General features: G+C 43.6%; 1 protein-coding gene across 2 annotated transcripts; it reads right to left on the reverse strand.

Annotated features, from left to right (window-relative positions):
- Positions 1-746: 746 nt before the first annotated feature.
- FAM110C (family with sequence similarity 110 member C) lies at positions 747-13,022 on the reverse strand. 2 transcript variants are annotated; one of them, XR_010027048.1, is made up of 3 exons: positions 11,741-13,022; positions 8,300-8,614; positions 747-3,413 (listed from the first exon to the last, which is right to left on the reverse strand). XR_010027048.1 is itself a non-coding variant. In XM_063150765.1 (2 exons), the coding sequence occupies exon 1, from the start codon at positions 12,873-12,875 to the stop codon at positions 11,781-11,783; it is 1,095 nt and encodes a 364-aa protein (XP_063006835.1). In that variant the 5' UTR covers positions 12,876-13,022; the 3' UTR covers positions 5,241-8,614; positions 11,741-11,780. The 2 variants fall into 2 exon arrangements, 1 of the variants encoding a protein (XP_063006835.1); XM_063150765.1 differs by lacking the exon at positions 747-3,413 and having other exon boundaries at positions 5,241-8,614.
- Positions 13,023-20,788: the final 7,766 nt, after the last annotated feature.

Consider the following 20,788-nt stretch of genomic DNA (forward strand, 5'->3'; position numbering starts at 1 on the left):
CCGTTTATGATTGACTATTTTGTGTTTCCATTGCACCGTCCCATTTGATTTCATTCAGAACCACCCACGTTTACTTCCTCCTTGGATGGAATTTGTTGTCTTTGCTTTACATTTCATCCTTGATCACAGCGGCAAAGGTGTGATCCCGACTGCAGAAAACATTGTTGTGTCTCCAGCTATGTCTCTGAGGTTTGTCACAACGAATAGAAGCACTAGGAAAGGCTGAGAAGGTTGCAGGAAATGGACATTGGAGAGTTCTTGATATTGGAAATATTTGTGCTGGGAGATGTTTATGCTTTGCAGTCATTCCCAGGATGTTACCATGCTACATGTATACATGTACAGGAAAGCACAGCACTCATCCATGACCAGAGTCATGGATACCATGAGTTTCATACCATAAGTTGCTCGTGACTCTCCTGCCTCCTCCACTGAACTGTGAATCTGGATGAAAACCCAGGCTTGTAGCAGAATGTAAAATGTAAAATTGGTGTCATTCTCTTTCTTGTTATCATTCAGCACCTGAAGAGTCCTAAATGTTTGGATGGTTTCAATCTGGATCATAACTGCGTTTATAGAACTATGGGAAGTATTTATTTCAAATTAAATATACATATATATATATACACCTTGAAAAGATAACTGTGTAGAAGAATGTTGAGTAAAATTAACAGAAAACAAGTACAGGAGTACTTGGTCAGTGTTTGTTTTAATTTAGGAATGAGAAAAATAATTTTAAGTTGGGCTTAAATGAGAAATAAGTAGTTATGATCTATTTAGAGAGACAAATACAGATTTTTTTAAAGTGGTAGAGCATTAATTTAGATGAAAAGAAACCCTGCTCTCTTCCTTTAACTTAGCAGTACATATTCTATTTACACAGTAGGCGAGGGCCCTGAAGCTGGAACAGCTGTAGTTGAGAGGATGATCCCTGGAGAGCACTTTTAGAGCCCAGGTCAACCACCTTTTTTCCCAGCAGGCCTCCTCCCCAGCAGTCCCACTGCTCCACCAGCTCCTGCCAGGCACAAAAGGAGATGCCCCACATGCTGCAGCTCTAAAGGGAGGCTGGCAGAGGCCAGGTGTGCTCTGTGCCCCTCAGCACACCTTGGAGCTGGGCTTGCACCTGGGGGAGGGTAACTGGCTCCACCACAGCACTTGAGAGCCAGATCTCATTCCATGGCCACATCTCAGCTAAATGAGGGCTTCAGAGCTCCAAATCCTTTCACTTGTTCCTGTTCAGCTGAGCCCTGTGACACGAGCTAAGCAGAGGGAGGACTGATGAAGGACAACTGAGCACATGGACATTTGCAGCACTTCTGAATCAATTTTATTTTACAGTTAAAGCAATGCAAATAGATTTAAATCCATGCTTCTAATTAAAACAACAGTTTCCTGTGCCTCCCAACTGCAGGCAGAATCTGAGTTCTGTTCTGTGATGAAACATCTCTTTCACAATTTACTGCAACTTTCCTAAATCTTGCCATCTCTGCTGAACCATTAGGTAGGATGTAAATGCCTTTCTTAGGGTATGCCTCTCCGAAGAAAGACAAAAATATGCCAAATTGTGTAACTTTGGGAGTTAAACATTACTCCAAATTAGTTTTCCTTATTTCCTTGCATTTTGGAGGGCATGATTTTTAATTGCATTATATTCATTTTTACAGTAAAAAAATCTTACAGATTATCCTTATGTAGTGTGATGCAATGAGCAGACTTTAGATTTTTATGTACTCCTGCTTTTGTACAAACATTTTACACACGAGGACTGTTGTTAATATTGGTCTCAGTCCTCAAGTAAAGCAAGATGCTAACATAATACAAACCATGCTGATTTATGTTGCAAATATTTGAAGACCAAGACTCTCAGACACACTGTGTGATTCTTGGGATTGTCCTGTGCACAGCCAGGATTTGGATTTGATGATCCTAGTGGGTCCCTCCCAACTCAGCATATTCTATTATTCTATGATTAGTGGGCAGAGAAGTCCTCTTACCATCCTACCACCTTTTTTCTGCAATTGTTTTACAGCAATGTAAGATGATCTATAAATGTCTCAAACTCTGCAGGAATAAGATGATCTTTCCACCAACTGTAGGGTAATAAAATGATACAATCTAAATATCTGAAAATTTAGGAAAATTTGAGCTTCCAGACAATTAGTCTGTCTTCGAATGTTACACTGAAGGCCTGTTCTCAGAAGTCACACAATTTTCTGCCTCTTTATAGTAATTGACATCAAGGAATTTCATCCTTTTTTACAATGGAATCCTATTCTCATTGTTGTCAGAGCAGATGGGGGCAGCTCTGCAGATGCCCTTAAACCCAATAGATGCCTGGAGAGTCACCTCAGCTTCTGTTTGCAGGTAAACCCAATAGACTGCATCTCTCTGTTTGATGTTGGTTGACTCTTGCATGTGATAAAATTCTTCTTAAATTTACTTCCTTGCAGGAAATGACTGTTGAGTGAAGACATGTTCCCAAGAAATGAGTGGTGAACTGCACCTTCCCAACAATCTCAAGAGATTGTTTTCTGGGTTCCTTGCTGTCCTGGGTTCCACATAGAACTGCCTCAATCTTTCTTTTTCAGTCCTGCTACTGCAAAGCTTACCCAATTGGCTTTCACTGTCCTAATGTTCTTATTTGGCCCCACCAAAGTTCCTAGAAGGTTTAAACTATACTACACCATGAAAGACTTGTGATTTGGGATGTGATTTTGCAATAGCTGTGCTCAGAGCTCTTTGAGGACAAAGTGTCATCGCAGCTCTGAAAAATATCCTCTAGAAGACAAACCAAGGCAAAGATGATGTTACAACCAGGCATCAAAGAAGAAAACAATGAAAAGTTATTGTTAAGCTAGGCAGGAAGAACTATATAGATGAAAAAAGACTAGAGAGTTGGTCTCAGATCTTGTAAACTTCTGCTTAACTACAGAGCACACTCATTTCTTGTCTTTTTGCATGATTAGTTCTTAGTTTCCTTAGGGCAGAAACAGAGAGACTGAGCAGAAGGGTGTAAAACCTAACTGAAAAACTATCCAGAAAAAAAGATTACAGGAATGAAGATAAATAGAGCAGTGCCATGCGTAATGATTGGCACATGAATGAGTTCATTGGAAATGTAAACACGGAAAGGGACGGGCAGAGAGGGCACAAGATGAGCAACTCAGCGATGAATAACTGCGGAAGTGGTTAAGACTTCCTGGTCAACAAAAACAGTGATGCAAGAAGGGGTTGGGCTAAAAGGAGGGAATAGGAGCAGCACTCCCCTTGGTGTGCTCAGCTGTGCCTGCCCCTTTGTGTGTGGCTCCACATCTTGGTGTTGGTTGCCTCAGTGCTCTAATGCCGATCAATAACCGACCAATAATCACGTGGTTTTGTGTTGATGATTGCTGCCCTCTGGTTCCTGTTACTGCCTATGAGAAAAACATAAAAATTAGTACTCCTGTTGAGCTCCTGATGACTGAGGCAAACTTTTAAACCCAATCACAGTTCTTAGATATTTTTAATCATAACTGCTGAGGCAACTCAAGTCCAGTACAAATGTGCAAGCTAATTTTACAGGATTTTGTGTCCTTTCAGTAACTAGGTGGATTCCTGGAGATGGATATATGTAGCTGACTTTGATCTGGAAGGGTTTTTTTCCTATAATACTGTTTATTTTTATGCTATATCATAAATTTTATTGGCAAGTATAATTGACCAAAATTCTCAACACCTTTTGTAACGCAGACCTTGACAGACTGCTGTTGCACCATTGCCTGCAAATGAGCTGAGCAGTTCTTTCTAAGTTTATTTTATTTCCAAGGATGGGCATCTACCACCTCTCTCTACAACATTATACTTAAGTGAATTGACATAGTCTCCGTTCAATGCCACAGGATAAAGCCAGGATAAAAATGGCCCAATCACAAAATGTCCTCAAAATTTGAAGGCATCTCTTTGCAGAGTAAAGCCAAATTCTGCATTTGTTTATTTGCCTGCTGTTGATACAGCATAGCCCTTCTTTGGAAAAAGCTCTTGGAGATACTGAGTACTTTTGCAGTGGTGTGTTCAGAATGCCTCAACATCTACAATACATCTGAAAAGACCTTTCTTCTGGGTTCTTTCCAACACCAATTTACTACTCGGAGACCAATCAGAAGCAAAGCAGTGGATGGGTAAGATGTGACTTTTAAAGGTTGCTTGCACCAGACGGTCTGAGAGCAGGAGCTTGCCAAACCTGACGTCTGGAAGAAATCCACTGGACTTCATAAAACATGGGATAAAGGAGTTACCTGAAAAATTACTTAAGAGCAATGTTCCTAAATGGTAAGCTGGGCTGTAGCCCAAGGTCATTGTCAGACTACAATGGCTCTGTCCTCTCTAAGGCAGCAAGATGAGCAAAGGCTTGTTGTGGGAGATTAACCTCCACAGAAAGGGGGATGAATGCATTTCACCCTTTCCAGACTTGCTTCATACTGTGCACTGACAGAGGTCACGCAGGATTTGTGAGAGGAAGGTTACATGTCAGTGATAATAAAGTTGCTCTTGGGTTTTTGTGGAAGATCCCAATCAGCACAGCAAGCATTTTTTAGCTCTACCTCAAGTTGCCTTCAAATGCTGGCTGGTGAAACACTTGAGTCTGAGCAGATTAGACCATACCACAACAGTAACTATGAAAGTGGAGTGCATTGGTTTCTTGTAAAAGCTCACTGTATGCAACCATTATTTCTGCTCCTTTCTTCACGAAACAAATAAACAGAGATGTAGCATAATATACTGAATTCTTTCTATGGAAAGTTAAGTCAAACAAGTTTTTTATAAGATTCTGGAAATAATATATTCTCCAAGCAGAACTTCAAACTCCCTCCCACTTTGGACACTGGCTGAGATGTGTGTGACGTTGCCTGCAGCACATCGTAGCTTTTGACAGTGAGCATGACCAAACAGAACACTACATTTGGAAAAAAACAGTACCCTTCAGAAATAAACTTTATCTTTTCAGCCATGTTCTGAAAAAAAAAAAAAATAGAATATTGTAGAACAGCCTTAGCCTCATATAATTCAAATTTACTGATATTGAGAGCTACTAGTTATCTCCTTGAGAGCATGGCTCAGGGATGCATTGCACTTTGAGATGTTCACAGTCAAGTATCAGCCTCACTTACAGAGAAATTATTTCCCTAATGGGATTCCAGCTTTAAAATAATCGCACTTTAATGGAGACAGCAAAATGAAAGTATACTCTAAATAAACAAACATTACCCCTCAGAGTGGTAGTTTTATTTGTATGCATTCAAAAGCACATAGTTTTTTTCACAGGAATATAAGCATAACAATGGTGAAACATCCCTATCAGATCCAACCACTATTCCAAAGGATTCAAAAGCAGATCCAAGAAACTTCACAGGAGGCAATGGCAGGACAACCTGCTCTAGAAGAAAGTTTCTGCTTAATCCCCACCGATGTAATGCTTGGTCAATTTCATAAAACATGCACGCTTATACTCCTTAGAAAAGTTATATATATATATATATAAAATCTGTATTTCTTATAGATTTCTGTACAGTAATATTTACAATATATTGCAAGGATTTCAGTCTTATCTCCATAAACCCCAGACTTTGTACCTTTCTCCTGTTATGCCACAGCTGCAGACATTGCCCCTTGTCACAGCACTGGAGAACCATGAAACACTTGGGTGTAAACAGCAATTTGTTCTGTACACTTGCATCCCATTTGACTATTTTGTTTACATAGTTCTAGTCAAACAAAACAATTCAATTTATGGCTAGCCTTTGTCATCAGCTGCCATTTTAGGCTCCCTAGACTATTGGAAAACCAGCTCCACTGCTAAAACTTCTGTTCAAACTGCAACAGCCTACTTTCCCTCAGTTTAGCACCAAAGGTGGAAAATTCCACCCATCCCAAATAGTAAAAAAAAAAAAAAGCCATAAATTTTTTTCTTTTTGAGAGAAAGATAGGTATTGGCTAGCATTAGCAAGTTCTTGTTGTTTTGAAGGGTATGACTGAAAGACCCAGCAGAAGGAAGGAGAACCCTCTACACGTAACAGTAACAGTGGAATGAACACCAGAGCTCTCATCACTTGGAAAAAGCACTGACTTAGCCACTCCCAAACGTATGAGGAAAGAAGGTTGCCATCTATTTTTGGTTCTGACATATAGGAAATGTAAATTATTAGCTTCCCTAGAAGGTATTATTAAATAAAGGAAATCTACAGCTTAACAGGAAAAGATCCAGGTCCACATCACCTCTGAAATAAATGGGAGTGCTTGGGATTCCCACAGAGTTTGAACAAAGCCAGAGAAATTTTGCCACATCAGTGTGGAAAGTCACCTGAACCCTATTGAACTATCCACAAAAACAAAAAGAGGGATTAAAAAAGTATTCAGAATGGGTCCAGTTCTGATTTCACTAGCCTCTGCCATAAAACCCTCATCAATTTTCAGAAAGGCTGATGTTCAGTATTTTCAAGCAAATTAAACATATTCCTTCCTAATATTGAAAACTCATGAGTAATACATCTTTCATCTTAACTTTTGAAAGCTGTTTAACTGACAGAGGAACAACAAATAGAAGTTAGAAAATGAAACAAAAATTTTCCTTGGGAACAAAACAAATTAATTCTCTTCTCCTGTGGCAGGGCACTGGATTGTAACTCAAAAGATTTTTCCTGCACTCTGAACTATGTACTGTAATCCATGTTTTTGAAGAAAAGCATTCCTTAGCTCTGATATATAAATATATATGTGGTACAGCATCTTGCTGGGAGCATGAACAGAACAAATACATCAGATTATGCTCCTGACTAATAAACCTAGACTATGATCCTTAAAAACCTGCATCTTCAGTGTATAAATCTTATCATATTAGCAGCATCTTGAAGTTTTCTGAGAATCATCCTTTTATAATAATGTAACAAATATATACGGAGATTTCGTTATGTAAGAAATATCCACATATGCTACCTTCTCTCTAAGTTTGAAGGAGCTCACACAAACTACTTGGTTTTCTCCAGCTGAAAAGTGGTTCCACAATTATTTTACCTGGAATCGTTATCTAGTTATCTTAAGAACCTCAGACATGTAGGCCTTAGCACCTAACACTAGAAACAGAAGACATTGCATTTCCAAACTGGTGCTGTAATTGAGAACTAACCATCCAAGGACTGAAAAACACACTCAAAACCCATGGAAGTGCAACTCAGATGATATTTAGCTGATGTCGATGAGCTCTTCAAGGACAACTCTTCCACAACCATGGTAACACAAAGAAAGCTTTTAACCTCTGCAGGACCAACAACTGAAGTCAACATTGTGCCAGTCAGGCAGCTTTCACAGATGGGTATCACTGCAAATGAAAGGGAAAGTGGCTTTGGCTTTTTTTTTTTTTTTTTAATTGTTTTGTGGTTTGCAATGTCCATCTAGAAATGCTTTGATCTTCTAGCAAGCAATGACAAATTGGGGTGTTTGAGGCATAGCCAGCAAATTCCATGAGCTACTGCAGAGGCCTCATTCACTACACTAATGATCCAAGTATCACCTTTTAAAGCATGTTTAGCTCAGGCAGCCCAAATGAAGCATTTCACTGATGACACTGAGTGAGGTGTTGTCTACCCTGGGTGTCATCAGGACATTCCCTGGCCTGGCTGTGCCCTAACCTGCCCTCCTGCCCTGCACAGCCCTAGTGCAGACCCACACTGGGGAAGTGTGGCCCACCACAGCCTGGCACAGCTCCCTAGTGCCATGCTGTAACAGCCTGCTCACTCATGGCCTAAACCCAAAGGTGTTACACCACGACTGCCAAACCTTGCCATGCGTGCCATGTCAGGCTCAGGCACATACTGCAAACGAGCTGTACTGTTCTGCAAGGCAGAAACAACGCAGAACCTCCCTCAATACCTGTTTCCTGGAAGTATTTGGTGCTATTCTTTCCCAATGGCTGAGCAAGCTGTGTGACAACCTAGCAAGAGCACACTAGATGGATACAAGGTACACCGATTTGGCTTGCATGCTCTCAGAGAAGAGAGGTTTGGCAGGGATTTAGCTTACAAGTTTGCCAAGTATCTCAGACAAGGCCCCCACAGTGAGTCCTCACCAGCCAAGCAAATGATGGTGAATGATGTCAGGATGAGCTCTGACCAAAAGCTCTGGTAAGGCAGAGCCTTTGGACATCCAGGTGGAGTCTGTCTGCAAGGGAACACCTGACCCAGAGGTCATTGCCACTTCACTCCCACTTTGTCCCCCCATCCCTGTTGACAAATTCATTGCTGGAAAGAGATGGGTGCACACAACAGACCTTCTGTCACATCTGGAATGACATCCTGAGGCAGTGAGCTGATGTTGAATACTATTGCAGATGGCAGCTGCTGCCACACTTCAATTTTCCAGGGGATTTTGTCTCCTGCTGTCTTGCTGGGGCACAGTTCACAGTCTCCACTTTTCATAGCAGCCTTGGACATCCTTGGGCTTGACAAGAGTGAGACTTCCAGGAGATGGGGGTGAAGGTAGGAAACAACAACAAAATACTAAACTTGGACAAAGTACACATAAGCCAGATGAGGGAACAGTTTCTTCCTGCATCTGGTTTTGTTCAACTTCCAAGTCAACAATTCTGAAGAAAGAAGAAAAACAGTGTCATTTGTTATTTATCACATCAGACAAGCTTAAGGTGATACTCTAAAGCTTTTATTCAGCTGCCTGCGGCTACTGCCAACATAGTAAATTACCCTCCCTGGAGATTTCCACTTGAATAATGCCCACCCATTTAAGAATGATGAGAAACTCAAGGCTGAATAATCTTGATTCAGCTCAGGAAGGAGGATGCAGAGTGAACCCTCTTCCTAGAATCAAGCAGAACTGACAGTGAGAGGAACTGCAATGACCATCTTGGTAAGGACCTCAGTTTTCTGAAGCTCACAACCCACACCCTGCAATCATCTCTCTGATGAAACATGCTAAAGAACCTGATCCTTCAACCAGCTCTTTTATTTACATGGTGCTCCATCAGGTCCCAGAGAGCTCATGAAAAATTAAACAGAGAACATAAAATATGAATGGAATGATCACTGGCCCATAAAAGCTCTGCAGTTCTTGAAAGGTGTTCTATACATAAGGAATGCTGGGACTGCAGAAATAAAGTTTCTGCCTCATTGTCCAAAGAAAATGCCACAATTTTCAAGCCTCTGTAGCACACCAGAAACTTCTAAGGATGTGCCTGGGAACACCAGGAAAAGTACATTGCTTCCCAGCAGAGAACAGCAGGCCACTGCCCTTTAATAAGCAAGCTAAACAGAGCCAAACGCTTGGATACTGCGAAAGCATACAGGTATCTGACTTGATGCTGTATTGTCAAGGTGTAGAACTGAATGAAAATTTAGACCAGAACTACAAGACTCATCTTGCAATCACATGATGATAAAGAACTCTCTCCTTAAATTCTGTCCAGTAATGCAGTATTTAACTTATGGTAATTGTTGATGACCCTTGTCCTTTATTCTGGGTGCAGCGTACAGGTATTTTTAGCTGACCTTTCTGAACTTCCCACTTCTGTGGCCTAAATGATAAGTATGTTCTCAGGTTTCAGAAACTACCCGACAGATGAGATCCAACAGTTGAGAGTTAGCCCTAATACTCTTAAAATTAGGTTTATAAATAAGGACCCTCTGAATTAGTCTTTCCTAGGCTGTCAAAGGAATTGCTAGCAGAGTAATTAAAGTAACTGCAGAATGAACGCAGGATCCTAACTTGAATAAACTTGATGTTTTTTTCATTGATATCTTTTCACCACCTTGTTAGGCTGTGTAGTACAATTTTCTCTTATTGGTAAAAATAAAAATCCATTGACCAAGCTCGTGTGAGGTTGCACTGGTTCAGCTCCTGGTACTTCCCACCCTCCCACCCTTGCCTTTGCCCTGGGGCAGCACCTCCTGTGCAGACTGCATCCTCCAGCAGCATCTCCTGCCTCAGCTGCAGCACTGGACACGCTCGGCACATGGATGGGGAAAGGACCAGCTGCTCCCTCTGGGGCCAGCTCTGTGATGATGACCTGGACCTTACCCCCACCAGGGGCATTCAGGAGCAAACAGGCTTTTATTTGGTTGTTTTTCTTGTGTGGTTCATGCTTGCTGGAATCTGCCTCCCATCCTCTTGTTTAGCAAGGCTGGCAGCTGCAGCTTCGCAAAACCACCACCTTCCTCATTTTGTTTTGTGTATCTCCCTGGCCTTTTATCACAGAAGGATGAGCAAGGAGACATAATTAGTTCAGGAGAGCCCTTTCTTCTCTCTAAAATTATTTGGGAAAGGATTTATTACATAACAACACTTCTTTTAAGCTGTCAGCCAGATACCTGAGAACATTCTTATCAGCACAGCCTTGAAAAGTTTTTGTAAAATGACTCTCTCCCTGCCTTCCTCCTCTTTCAGGAAGAAAACAGACTTTTAAGAAAAATTCTAATTCTAAAGATGAACTGAATTTCACATCATTAAAAACAGTTTCAAGTAAATGGATTTTTGTCTTATATGGATTAAAGGAATTTAGAGTGACAGCCTCACATCCACATAGGAATGAGGCTCAAGCACTACAATTCTCCACATTCTTGGGCCCATGTGCTCTATCAACAGCTGTATCTACACCAAATTATGTTCTTCTCATGCACCAATTACCAACTGTCAGAAAATATACATGTAATCCTTCATATCAAGACCTACTCATGAAATTTTTAAATACCTCACGGTAAGCTGTGGTAGTTATCCTAGGGGCTTTATGTACTGGAAGAAGAAAAACTCCTATCTCATGGATTATCAACACCACAGGCTCCATGAATATAGTTCTCTTCCAGGAGATCATCCATAAAATAAACACTGCTTTTATTAAACCCAGGACACTGGCTTTTACCAGAGCTAAATTTGTTATGCTTCTGTCTGTGAAGTAATTGATTTCTAAGCCTAGATCCAAAATTTTGTGTTAATTTTCTTTAGCTTAAAACACTGGAGCACCCCTCTAACCAAGGCAAACCCACAACCCACTCCCAGCTACCAGAACCAAACCGCACAACAAAACTCACTGCAGAGAACACCCAAACTCTGTGAAATGCTATGAGATCACCTAGAACAAACTTTTACAGTCCCAACAGGAAGCCATAGAGGAAAAAGGTTCATAGCAGGGCACTGATTCAGTTTTGCTTTTCTGATACTTGGGGGTGCCTATGTGTAAGGAGAAGGAGAGAGACAGAAGTAAAGGGGAAAACTGTAGCAGTGTAGTGTAAATACAGTGCACTCCTGATGAGTAATAGTTTCAGCAGTACAGTATAAATAACAGGGTACTCCTAATTAGTAGTAGACTCTTCAGTCTGTTATCCAAATAACTGTAACTAAAGGTTGAATATATTTCTAAGGCTTTTTCCTAGCATTTAATCTAGCAGAAATTAGAAGAAATAAGACACTTGCAAAGCACGAATCAGCAAAGTGCAGGCATCCTTCACAGACACTGACTCTAATTTCCTGTGGGGGGGTCTGATCTAAACCTGGCCCAAGCTGCAAACATTTACTTGTTCGTATTTTGGTTTTTGTAATAACGCAGATTTCTGCTTTGCAAAAAAGCCATACCTGGAACATGTGGTAAACAAAACACATTTTCCTTCAGCCCTTCCTGAAAACACTAATATAAACCATGAGAAGTTAACAGCTCTCTAAAAAGGAAAGAGAAACGCAAATTGCCAGGGCGAGGCTCTGCACACACCTTGAGCTCACCAGGCTCCAACGCAAGCTGGATGAAGCCATCACGCCAGTTCCTGGATCACATTATTGGTCTCCTTGGCTTTCTTACACGTGTACAGCCATTTGATTATCCGAGCGTTGCGCTCAATCACGGAGGTGCTGCTGGGGACCTGCTCCGTGAGCTCGTCCTCCAGCAGCCCCTCGTCCCCGCTGTGCCGCGTGAAGTCGCTCTCCGACGTGGCCACGCTGATGCTGCGCACCTTGAAGGAGACATTGTCAGACACCACAGAGAAGTTCTCTCGCCCAAGATCCTCAATGACCTCCTGCTCCAAGCCACAGTACTTGAAAAATGTTTCAAACTCAGCGAAGGACTTGGAGTAGCGAGAGCTGATGTCCGACTGGGAGCGATGGAGACCTCTCCTCTTCACCTCCTTGATCTCTTCAGGAGGTGTACTCAGTTGTGAGGGTCTCTCATGCTCTTTTGTACATACCCCTGCCCCTTCAGTGCTAACAGGGATAGTCTGCACCGCTCCATGGTCGCTTGGCTCACGGTCACCATCTTTTGCAGAGAGAGGCTCGCTGCTCTCGGTGGCTGCGATGTCCTCCATGACTCTGGGCAACGCAGGGGAAGCCAACTGCTTCTCCTTTATGGACCCATTGAAGATCCTCCTCACCAAATTCCCCCGTGAGCTGTCCTGGCTTTGACCCCTGCCGAGCTCACATTTCTGGCGGTAGATCACCAGGGAATCGGGCCGCATCTGCCTCTTGGTGCTGCGCCTGGCGATGGGGGGGCCGTGCTGCAGGGGGGGCCGGCAGGAGCTCCCGGCCGTGCCCGGCTCCCGGGGCTTCGCGCCCGCGCCTCTGCCCGGCTCCCGGCTCGCCGCCCTGCTCTCCACGGAGCAGGTCTCGCTGCTGCTCTCCGAGGCTGAGCTGAGCGCGATGACGGGGTCCTGCCTGCGGCCGATGACCTGCTGGCTCTTCACGTACTTGGCCTTGTCGGCGGCCAGTCTCTCCACGGCACTTTTCCTGCCCGGCTTGCCGGCCTCCAGCTGCCTGCGGAGGTACTCGGGCCCCTTGTTGAGGAGCCGCAGGGGGAGGGAGGAGTGCAGGTCGGAGATGGCGTGCATTCCCACGGCCCGGGAGAGTTCAGCTGGCATAGCAATTTCAGGGACGCGGATCCTGCTTCCAGTCCCACGGGAGAAGTGGGATAAGAAAATGTTTTAAAAATTTTTAAAAAGGGAAAAAAAGGAAAATCGCGGTGCAGGACAGCCCGGGCGCGCAGGCGGCGGCACCGCGCTCCCAGGGCCCCGCTCCCCGCTCCGTCGGGGCGCCGCGTGTCCCGCCCGCCCGCCGGCGGGCACAGCCAATCCCGGCCGGCAGGAAGGCGGGGACGGACGGAGGGAGGGAAGGGGGGAAGGAGGCAGGAGCCGCCCTCGGGGGGCAGCGGCCCGGCCCTCGCTGCCTCCCGCGGAGCTGGGTCGGCCGGGGCTCCGGGGGCTCGGCGCTGCTCTGGGGACGGGGTGTCTGCTCCGACCCCGAGGCACTCGGGGGGGTTTGAGGGTTCCCCTCAGAACCTGTCCCGGGCCGCCGCCTGGGAACGGGGCACTGCTTGAGGGCTGACCCGGCACACCCCAGCGCATCTTCCCCTTGGGGAGCACCACCTGGCCCCGCTCCTTTCGCGGCCCTTACGCGGTGCGTTCCCCCTGCGGGTTTCACTGCCCGGGGGCTGCGCTCCAGCGGCAAACCTGGGAATGATCGGGAAAGGACGGGACGGGCTTCCGGAGCACAGCGGCAGAGCGGAGTCCGGGCACGCCGGGCGGGCAGCGCAGATGTGCCCCTAGCCGTGCCCCAGCCGTCCCCTCAGCTGTGCCCCCAGCCGTGCCCCAGCCGTGCCCATCTGTGTCCCCATCTGTGTCCCCAGCCGCGCCGTCAGCCGTGTCCCCAGCTGTGCCCCCAGCCGTGCCCCATCTGTGTCCCCAGCCGTGCCCCCAGCCGTGCCCCAGCCGTGCCCTCAGCCGTGCACCCATCTGTGTCCCCAGCCGTGCCCCTAGCCGTGCCCTCAGCCGTGTCCCCAGCCGTGCCCCCAGCTGTGACTCCAGCCGTGTCCCCAGCCGTGCCCCATCTGTGCCCCCAGCCGTGCCCTCAGCCGTGCCCCCAGCTGTGTCCCCAGCCGTGCCCCCAGCCGTGCCCCCAGCTGTGCCCCCAGCTGTGACTCCAGCCGTGCCCCCAGCTGTGACTCCAGCTGTGCCCATATCTGTGTCCCCAGCCGTGTCCCCAGCCGTGCCCCCAGCCGTGCCCCCAGCTGTGACTCCAGCTGTGCCCATATCTGTGTCCCCAGCCGTGTCCCCAGCCGTGTCCCCAGCCGTGCCCCCAGCTGTGCCCCCAGCTGTGACTCCAGCTGTGCCCCCAGTTGTGCCCCCAGCTGTGCTGGCGGCATTCTGCCCTTGCCGGGCAGCGGCAGCAGCAGGGACACGTCTGTCCCTGGGTCACTGCTGTGCCCGTGTAAAGTGCAGTGCAATGGCATCAGTCAGAACTGCGTGTCGCGAATCTTTGCCCTTCGGAAACACAGGGCAGAATTCCCATCTGGGGCTGGCATACCTGAACGGGCAGCACAGAGCCCGAGGCTGTAATGTAAACGCCTGAAAATTGGACTTGTAAGTCAACTACCTGGGGCAGTTCAACTTTAACTCGTGATCTCATGTGAGATGCACTGTAATAACTGAATTAAAATAACTTTTCTAATACAGGAAACAAAAGGTAGTTAAATCTGCAGGTTTTTTCATGCATATTTTTTACTGGTTTGGTTTTAGTTTGTCTATTACTTCTGAGGGAATACTAAAATGCTTTTGTGGTGATTGGTTCATACTTCATCTTCCCAGTCACTAACTTGTAGCTAACAAGTTTAGAAAGGAAGAGATGAGCCTCCCTGTCCTCGTTGAAGTTTCAGGGTACACCACTTTGCTACCAAGGTTCTGACTGTGTCAAGAGAAAGGTTACCATCAGCCCTGGAGTCAGAGTTTGGGCTAGCTCTTCAGCGAAGGCCTTCTTAGAAACAAAGAAAACAGAAATATTCTCTTACCAACATGGTTCTACTGCTGGTTTTCCCTTTAATTTTACATCATCTTTGTTTCTAGACGCATAGATCTGAACTCCAGAAGCCCTATAACACAAACAACTGCCTGGTCACAGCAAGAATCCCAGATATGATGCTTGCCTAAATCATGACTTAAATTTGTAACATACCTTGAGATCACTTAGAGTGAAATTCTTGTTGATATGTAAAATGGGTGCAGTTCTTTGAGAAATAACTTTTTTTTTTGTTTGTTTTACAGGTATACAAGTAGAGCTGGTTCACATAACAACTTGCCTAAAATAAATATTCTTGAAAACTGAGAGACAATAATAAAGTTTAAGCACAGTTAATTACTAGAGAATTCTTTCCTGTTAAAGTGGTTCATACGCAGATGTGTGAGTGTAGCTAATATCATTATATATTGAAATGCTTCATGGGATGCTGGGCATATAGAGAAGGCTGATGTCTTCTGACAATTATTCTGAGCAATAAGCTGATAGACATAATGAATTTAGTAATGAAATACTAAGGTTTAATTCCCATATTGACAAATCTGCTTTAAATTTTTCCTTCAACATTTTCCTTGGTGTTCTATGGCACTGAATAATGTAATAGCACATACTTGTGTTTCTCCATGCATTTTATTTTGTGTTTGGTCCATATTTTAGTGTCTTCTAGAAGCTTTAAGAACTTGCAAAAAAAATTGTTTGCATTTACTTGAAATAATAAGAAAAATGAACACACACAAGTATCAATTAGAGGGGTCTTATTAAACAACCACATTTATTTATCAAAACTGTCCGTTCACTCCCAGCAATATTTTGTAGTTTTTCTCAGTGGACAATAGTTTTGTGTTTAGAGTTGAGAGACAAAACCAATTTTAAAACATTGGTTTTGATGGGAAAAAAAAAATATTTAAAACATTAAAAAAAAAATTCCTTTCTCTTAGAATGTCCCTGACTTCAAATGCATGCCTGAAAGACTTTTGATGGAATGTTTTCATTTTTCAGCCAGTTTCGTCCTTGTCTCACTGACAAAAGTAGATGTGAGTTTTGGTTTTCCATGAAGTGCATGTCACAAGAAATTTCTCATGAAAAATTGCAACAGCAATTTCCAGCTGACTTTCCAGATATGTGAGATAGTTTTCCCTGAGAATCCTGGGTGATGACAACAACATTTAAGGGGAAGAAGAGTCTTCCCAGGGTTAGAAAACATTGCAAGCAACAAAATTCTGTCTTCCTTTAGCAATATAGCAACTGCACAGTTAAGTGATATTTTAAATATATTTAGGTCACATATCCTAAACCTTAAATGCATTGTAGTTTAAAATATGATTTTCTAATTTGAAATGCTTATATTTCTATTTTTTGAAATTAGCTCTTATATTTATGGATACACTCTTACAGTATTTAAAGAAGAGGGAGGCATTGCATTTCTTCCTTCTGGAAAGCAGAGAGAAAGAGACTGTACTATGAGAGTCCCAAGCAAACCACCTTTGCCCCTGTCCCAGAACAGGCTTGCAGATAATAAAAAGGAAATAAAAATGGGTGCAGCAGCACCCATCCCTCAGCCTGTCAGCTGCCATCAGTCTCCCTCTGGCACCAATGCATTAGACAAAGGTAAGAGAGGCAAGTCCTGCACACACTGAGCCTCAGCTGACACGAAGAGTTTTCCCACAGAAGGAGAGTTCTGCAAAACACCTTTGAGTCAGCTGGCATTTCAAATTATCACAAAACACAAAGCAGTTGAATTTTATGTGAGGTAAGGAAAACCACTTCTCACTGAGTTTTTATTAATAAGGGATGTTTTCAGAGTGCAGCTAGAGTCTGAGCCAGAGGAAAGTCAGAAACAGGACTGGTACAATGGCACTGCCAGCAAACAGTACAATGTGTGCCCAGCTTAGGTCATGGCTGTCACTGCTCCCACCCCACTGCCAGTGTCAGTGACACTCGGATTTATAGTGGTCAAAGGGCAGAAATTAAGTGGTGGCAGTGGGAGGTAAAGGCAAAGAGGAAGAAGAGAAAGGGAGCTCAAGGCCTGACAGAAATAGGACACTCCCATTTGGGGACACAGCTGTGTCCCAGGCAGGACTGAGGTTTGTGCCCCCAGCAGCTCTCAGTGCTGGGTGCAGGTGTTGCACCCACATCAGGGGCTGAATCGCTTCCACTGTGACACTGAGTGGTGCCACTGAGTGTCCTGTTTGCTGCACTGGGGGCACGTAAAGCAGCCACAACACAGACATGAACAGTTTCCAAACAGCTGTCTCCAGTGTTTAGGCCTTTCAACATGAAATCAGTGACTGTACTGATTCTCTCAGATTCACACAGCAGAAGATATAGGCATGTCTGTACATCTTCAGGCAGAATTTCAAGACTCAGAGTTTGAGCACTGTGTGGCAGAGGCAGTCCCACATCACTTATATGTCTTCTTTTAACCTCTCCCACCACTGCCAATCGCTTAGCTTCCTTTTCACCATTTTGATTTTGGGTTTGTTACTTCATTAGACAGCTTGGGATCTTAATGAGAAAACATCTTCCTCCAAAACCAATCCAGCTTGCTCCAAGTCGTCATTAGTGAGCTTCATTTTTTGGAAATTCACCCCAGGTGTACCACTTTCCAGGTGGAACAACTATCGTGGATCTCAAAAGGAGTGTGTAATTTACATCACAGGGATTCATGGCAACATATGAGAGCCTTATTAGAACAAAGAGCAGAAGAAAAGGGATGGAGTATCACAGTGAAAGCAAGAGATGAAAGGGAGAACAAATGCAACATGCATTACACCAGGCGGTTACAATGGTGAACGTGCTAGCCATAGCATGCTTCTTTCCCTTTTTATGCCTTCTTATCCATGCAGCACATCTGAGCCTACACTAATTTCTTTTTTCATACACCTCTCACGTGCCTAAAATGTAAAAATAAAAAAAATCCAACCCAAGTTTGGTGCTTAACATATTTAAGTGTGTGTTAAAATATTGAGATGAAATATTTTGATTTGAAAGGGCTGATATGTTTATCATGCTGTCTGATCAAATTCTCTGAGTAATTTGGAAAGGAGGGGAAGAGCCAGAGTTTTCACAGTAAAATACAGCTATGGTGCTCTGAAGGAAATAAGTTATTGAACTCCCAGAACAGTGCTGTTTGATCCTGAAAGGGATTCCTTGAATTTGAATTGAGATACTTCATGAAGGAACATGTCTTACATGTGTTAAATAAACTTTGCACTTAGAAAAAGGTTCTTACTGTTGCTTCTGTTGTGTACAAGTTGGATAAATGTTCTCACAGTGTTACCCATAGGCCTAGTCATAGCTTGCAGTTGTAAAACTGCCTCTCAGCGTTTTCAACACCCTTTACCAACCAACCAAACTCAAACACAGTCACTTCACCCAACACAGGGATGGGTCAGGGCACTTCTTAAATACTGTATGAATTTTATAAGCAGCATTGCTGCAATCATCAGCATTTTTATCCACACAGTTTTCCTCTGTAAAGGTAGCCTGCTAGCTTAGTCTCATGTATAGCTAGCTTTGATCATAGAAAAACCCTTTCATGTCATCTAAAGCTAAAACTCATAAAGGTTTAAAGCCATCTCTGATGTTTTAGGGAACTTCCAGCATCTGTGTGTCACCTCTTTGCTGTCTGCTTGCCTGGCAGATGCCTAAAAGAATGAGGGCAAAGCTTTTGCTGCTGCTGTGCCAAGGCAGGACATGTCTGCCTGTGGGCCTAAGCAGGTGAGAGAGAGTGCACACTTATGTTCCACGAATTCCACTGTGCATTCACACACAGCAGACTAGGAAGTACATGAAAGGTCACTGATTACTGAACTTCTGACAGAGAATTGTCTGTTGTCTGTTGCATATAATTTTTATCATGGTAGTTGGGGTACTCATCTGGCAAGTGTGAGAGACAATCTTCCCCTCCCAGATTTGCAGCAAACTTTCAGAACTGGATTTCTTGCTTCCCAACACAGTAGTTGTAATGTGGGTCTGTAGTTCATTGTCACTTAGATTGTGTTGCTGAAAATCTGTATATTTTCCTTCTCTAATTAGAAATTTACTGAAGGCAATGGTCAGAAGATATTCATTCTATAATCCAGTGTGCATGCACCTAGGAATTTAATGGATTTTTAGTTACTCTTGCAAAGTGGAAGGATTTGTCAGGGAAGGTTGAAAAAGTCTCACCTTCAATGCTGTTTAAGGTGTTCACTGGAGTTCATCTCTTCCACCACACTTGCTGACATGCTGCTGTAAGCTCTCCCAGTCTCACTTGCAGTGATGCAGACTTGAGTGTAGAAATCAAACAGCAGGATATGTTCCTATTTGAAAATCCCAGTGATGCATAGGAGCCAAACAGCACTCAGAGCACTCTTCAGACTTTTGAATGTCCAACCAGCTTATGCAGGTATTGCCCCATTCAGACACTGACTGCTGGAAATCCCATTCCCTATTGGTCTTATTCATTTTCTGTAGAGTATATCAATGTTTCAGAACAAGTGGTGAGTCACTAAACTCAAAAAGTTTCTATTAAAACAAATATTGTCACATTATCATTGTGAGAATTCCCATCACAGAGCTCTTTTTAAATGTAACTGAATAAATTTGACCAACACTTTGATGGACACAGCTCCTAATGTTTGAAGAAACCCATCTGTCAAACACCAAAACACTGGAAATATCACCAAAGGAGCACAGTGTCAGAACTTGGAATGCATGGATACGTAAAACATGTGAAGTCTGTCATCTGTCTAAGGTTTTAATACCAAACTGGATGAGATCATGATATGTCTTTCACAGGGATTTCTTGTAGTCTTTCTAAAGGTACAGCTAGCAGTCGTTCATTCTTTCTTATCAAGTGATTGAAAATTTAAGTCTCTGTCCTTATGAAATCTGTGGAGAAATGACCAGTGTTTTATCTGTACTTCCTGTGTAATAATTTGGGGCCAGAAGAGATCTTGCATGGTCTCTCTAGCAGGGTCGTTGGCAAGTGAAGTCTGCATGTTACCTTTCCACAGAAGCAGCCAGTGCTTTTCACTGCTGAGATACCTTGTGGTTTTCTCTGATTTTTCAGTGCTTAGAATCTCTCCTAGATCCCTAAAGATGTGGGTTTGCTGTTCACTTCTTGATGGACATGTGATAATTAAAGGAGACTGTTGGAATATAGGCTGTCCAAAGGGTAATTGGTTTTTAATGTTTAGGCACAAAAAATATGCAAATATAGGAAAACTGATAAATGTGCTTGTATGTATTAATGCAGCTTTTTTTTTCTTCTCCATTCTAAGTATTTTCAGGTCTCCTTCAGTTTGCTGATGCAAGAGCTCCTTTCAGAGTTTAGATGGGAAAATGAACCAATTTGTCAAGACAGTTGCCCTGCCAAGGACAAATGTTTACATTTAATAGTCATCAGTCACTATACCTCTGAAAGTGTGGTGGTTTGTTCTGTTACTTCCTAAAGGACTCTTTTACAGTTCAGAAATAAAAGGCAAATATCTTCCAAGCTCAAAAGGGAACCTGCACCCTGCCCTGTCTGTATGTACAGAGGAGATAGATAGGCTGTGTCTCCTAAGCCTGGCTTTGGGAATCAGCACAGGCTATTTCCAAATATCCTATTTGGCTAACAAGTGAGTTAAATAGTGTAGATGTTGTCAAATCATGTCTGGTTTAGTCTTGAGATCAGAGAATAAATCTGAGCCCTCGGATGTGGATGCCATGGGACAGAGAGAGAGAAACGACAAGCAGTTCTCACAGTGGCTTGTGGGAAGTTTTAGGGAGTTGGAAAGATATGATAACTTGTTGACTATAAACAATTTGCAGGTAGTGTTTTTCTACTTTATTTTTCTGTTCCTCTGAAAGACAGTGTGTGAGAAAAATGTTTCTGTTAGTTAGCCAATAGAATAGAACCTATCGTACCACTCTGTAAAAACCACGCGGTTCTTTTGAATAAAACTTTCTTTACCTTTTCTACAATCCTGCCTCTTGCCTGTTCCTGCCTCGACCTTGG

This window comes from Melospiza melodia, chromosome 3, assembly GCF_035770615.1.
Source record: "Melospiza melodia melodia isolate bMelMel2 chromosome 3, bMelMel2.pri, whole genome shotgun sequence".
Classification (NCBI taxonomy): Eukaryota; Metazoa; Chordata; class Aves; order Passeriformes; family Passerellidae; genus Melospiza; species Melospiza melodia.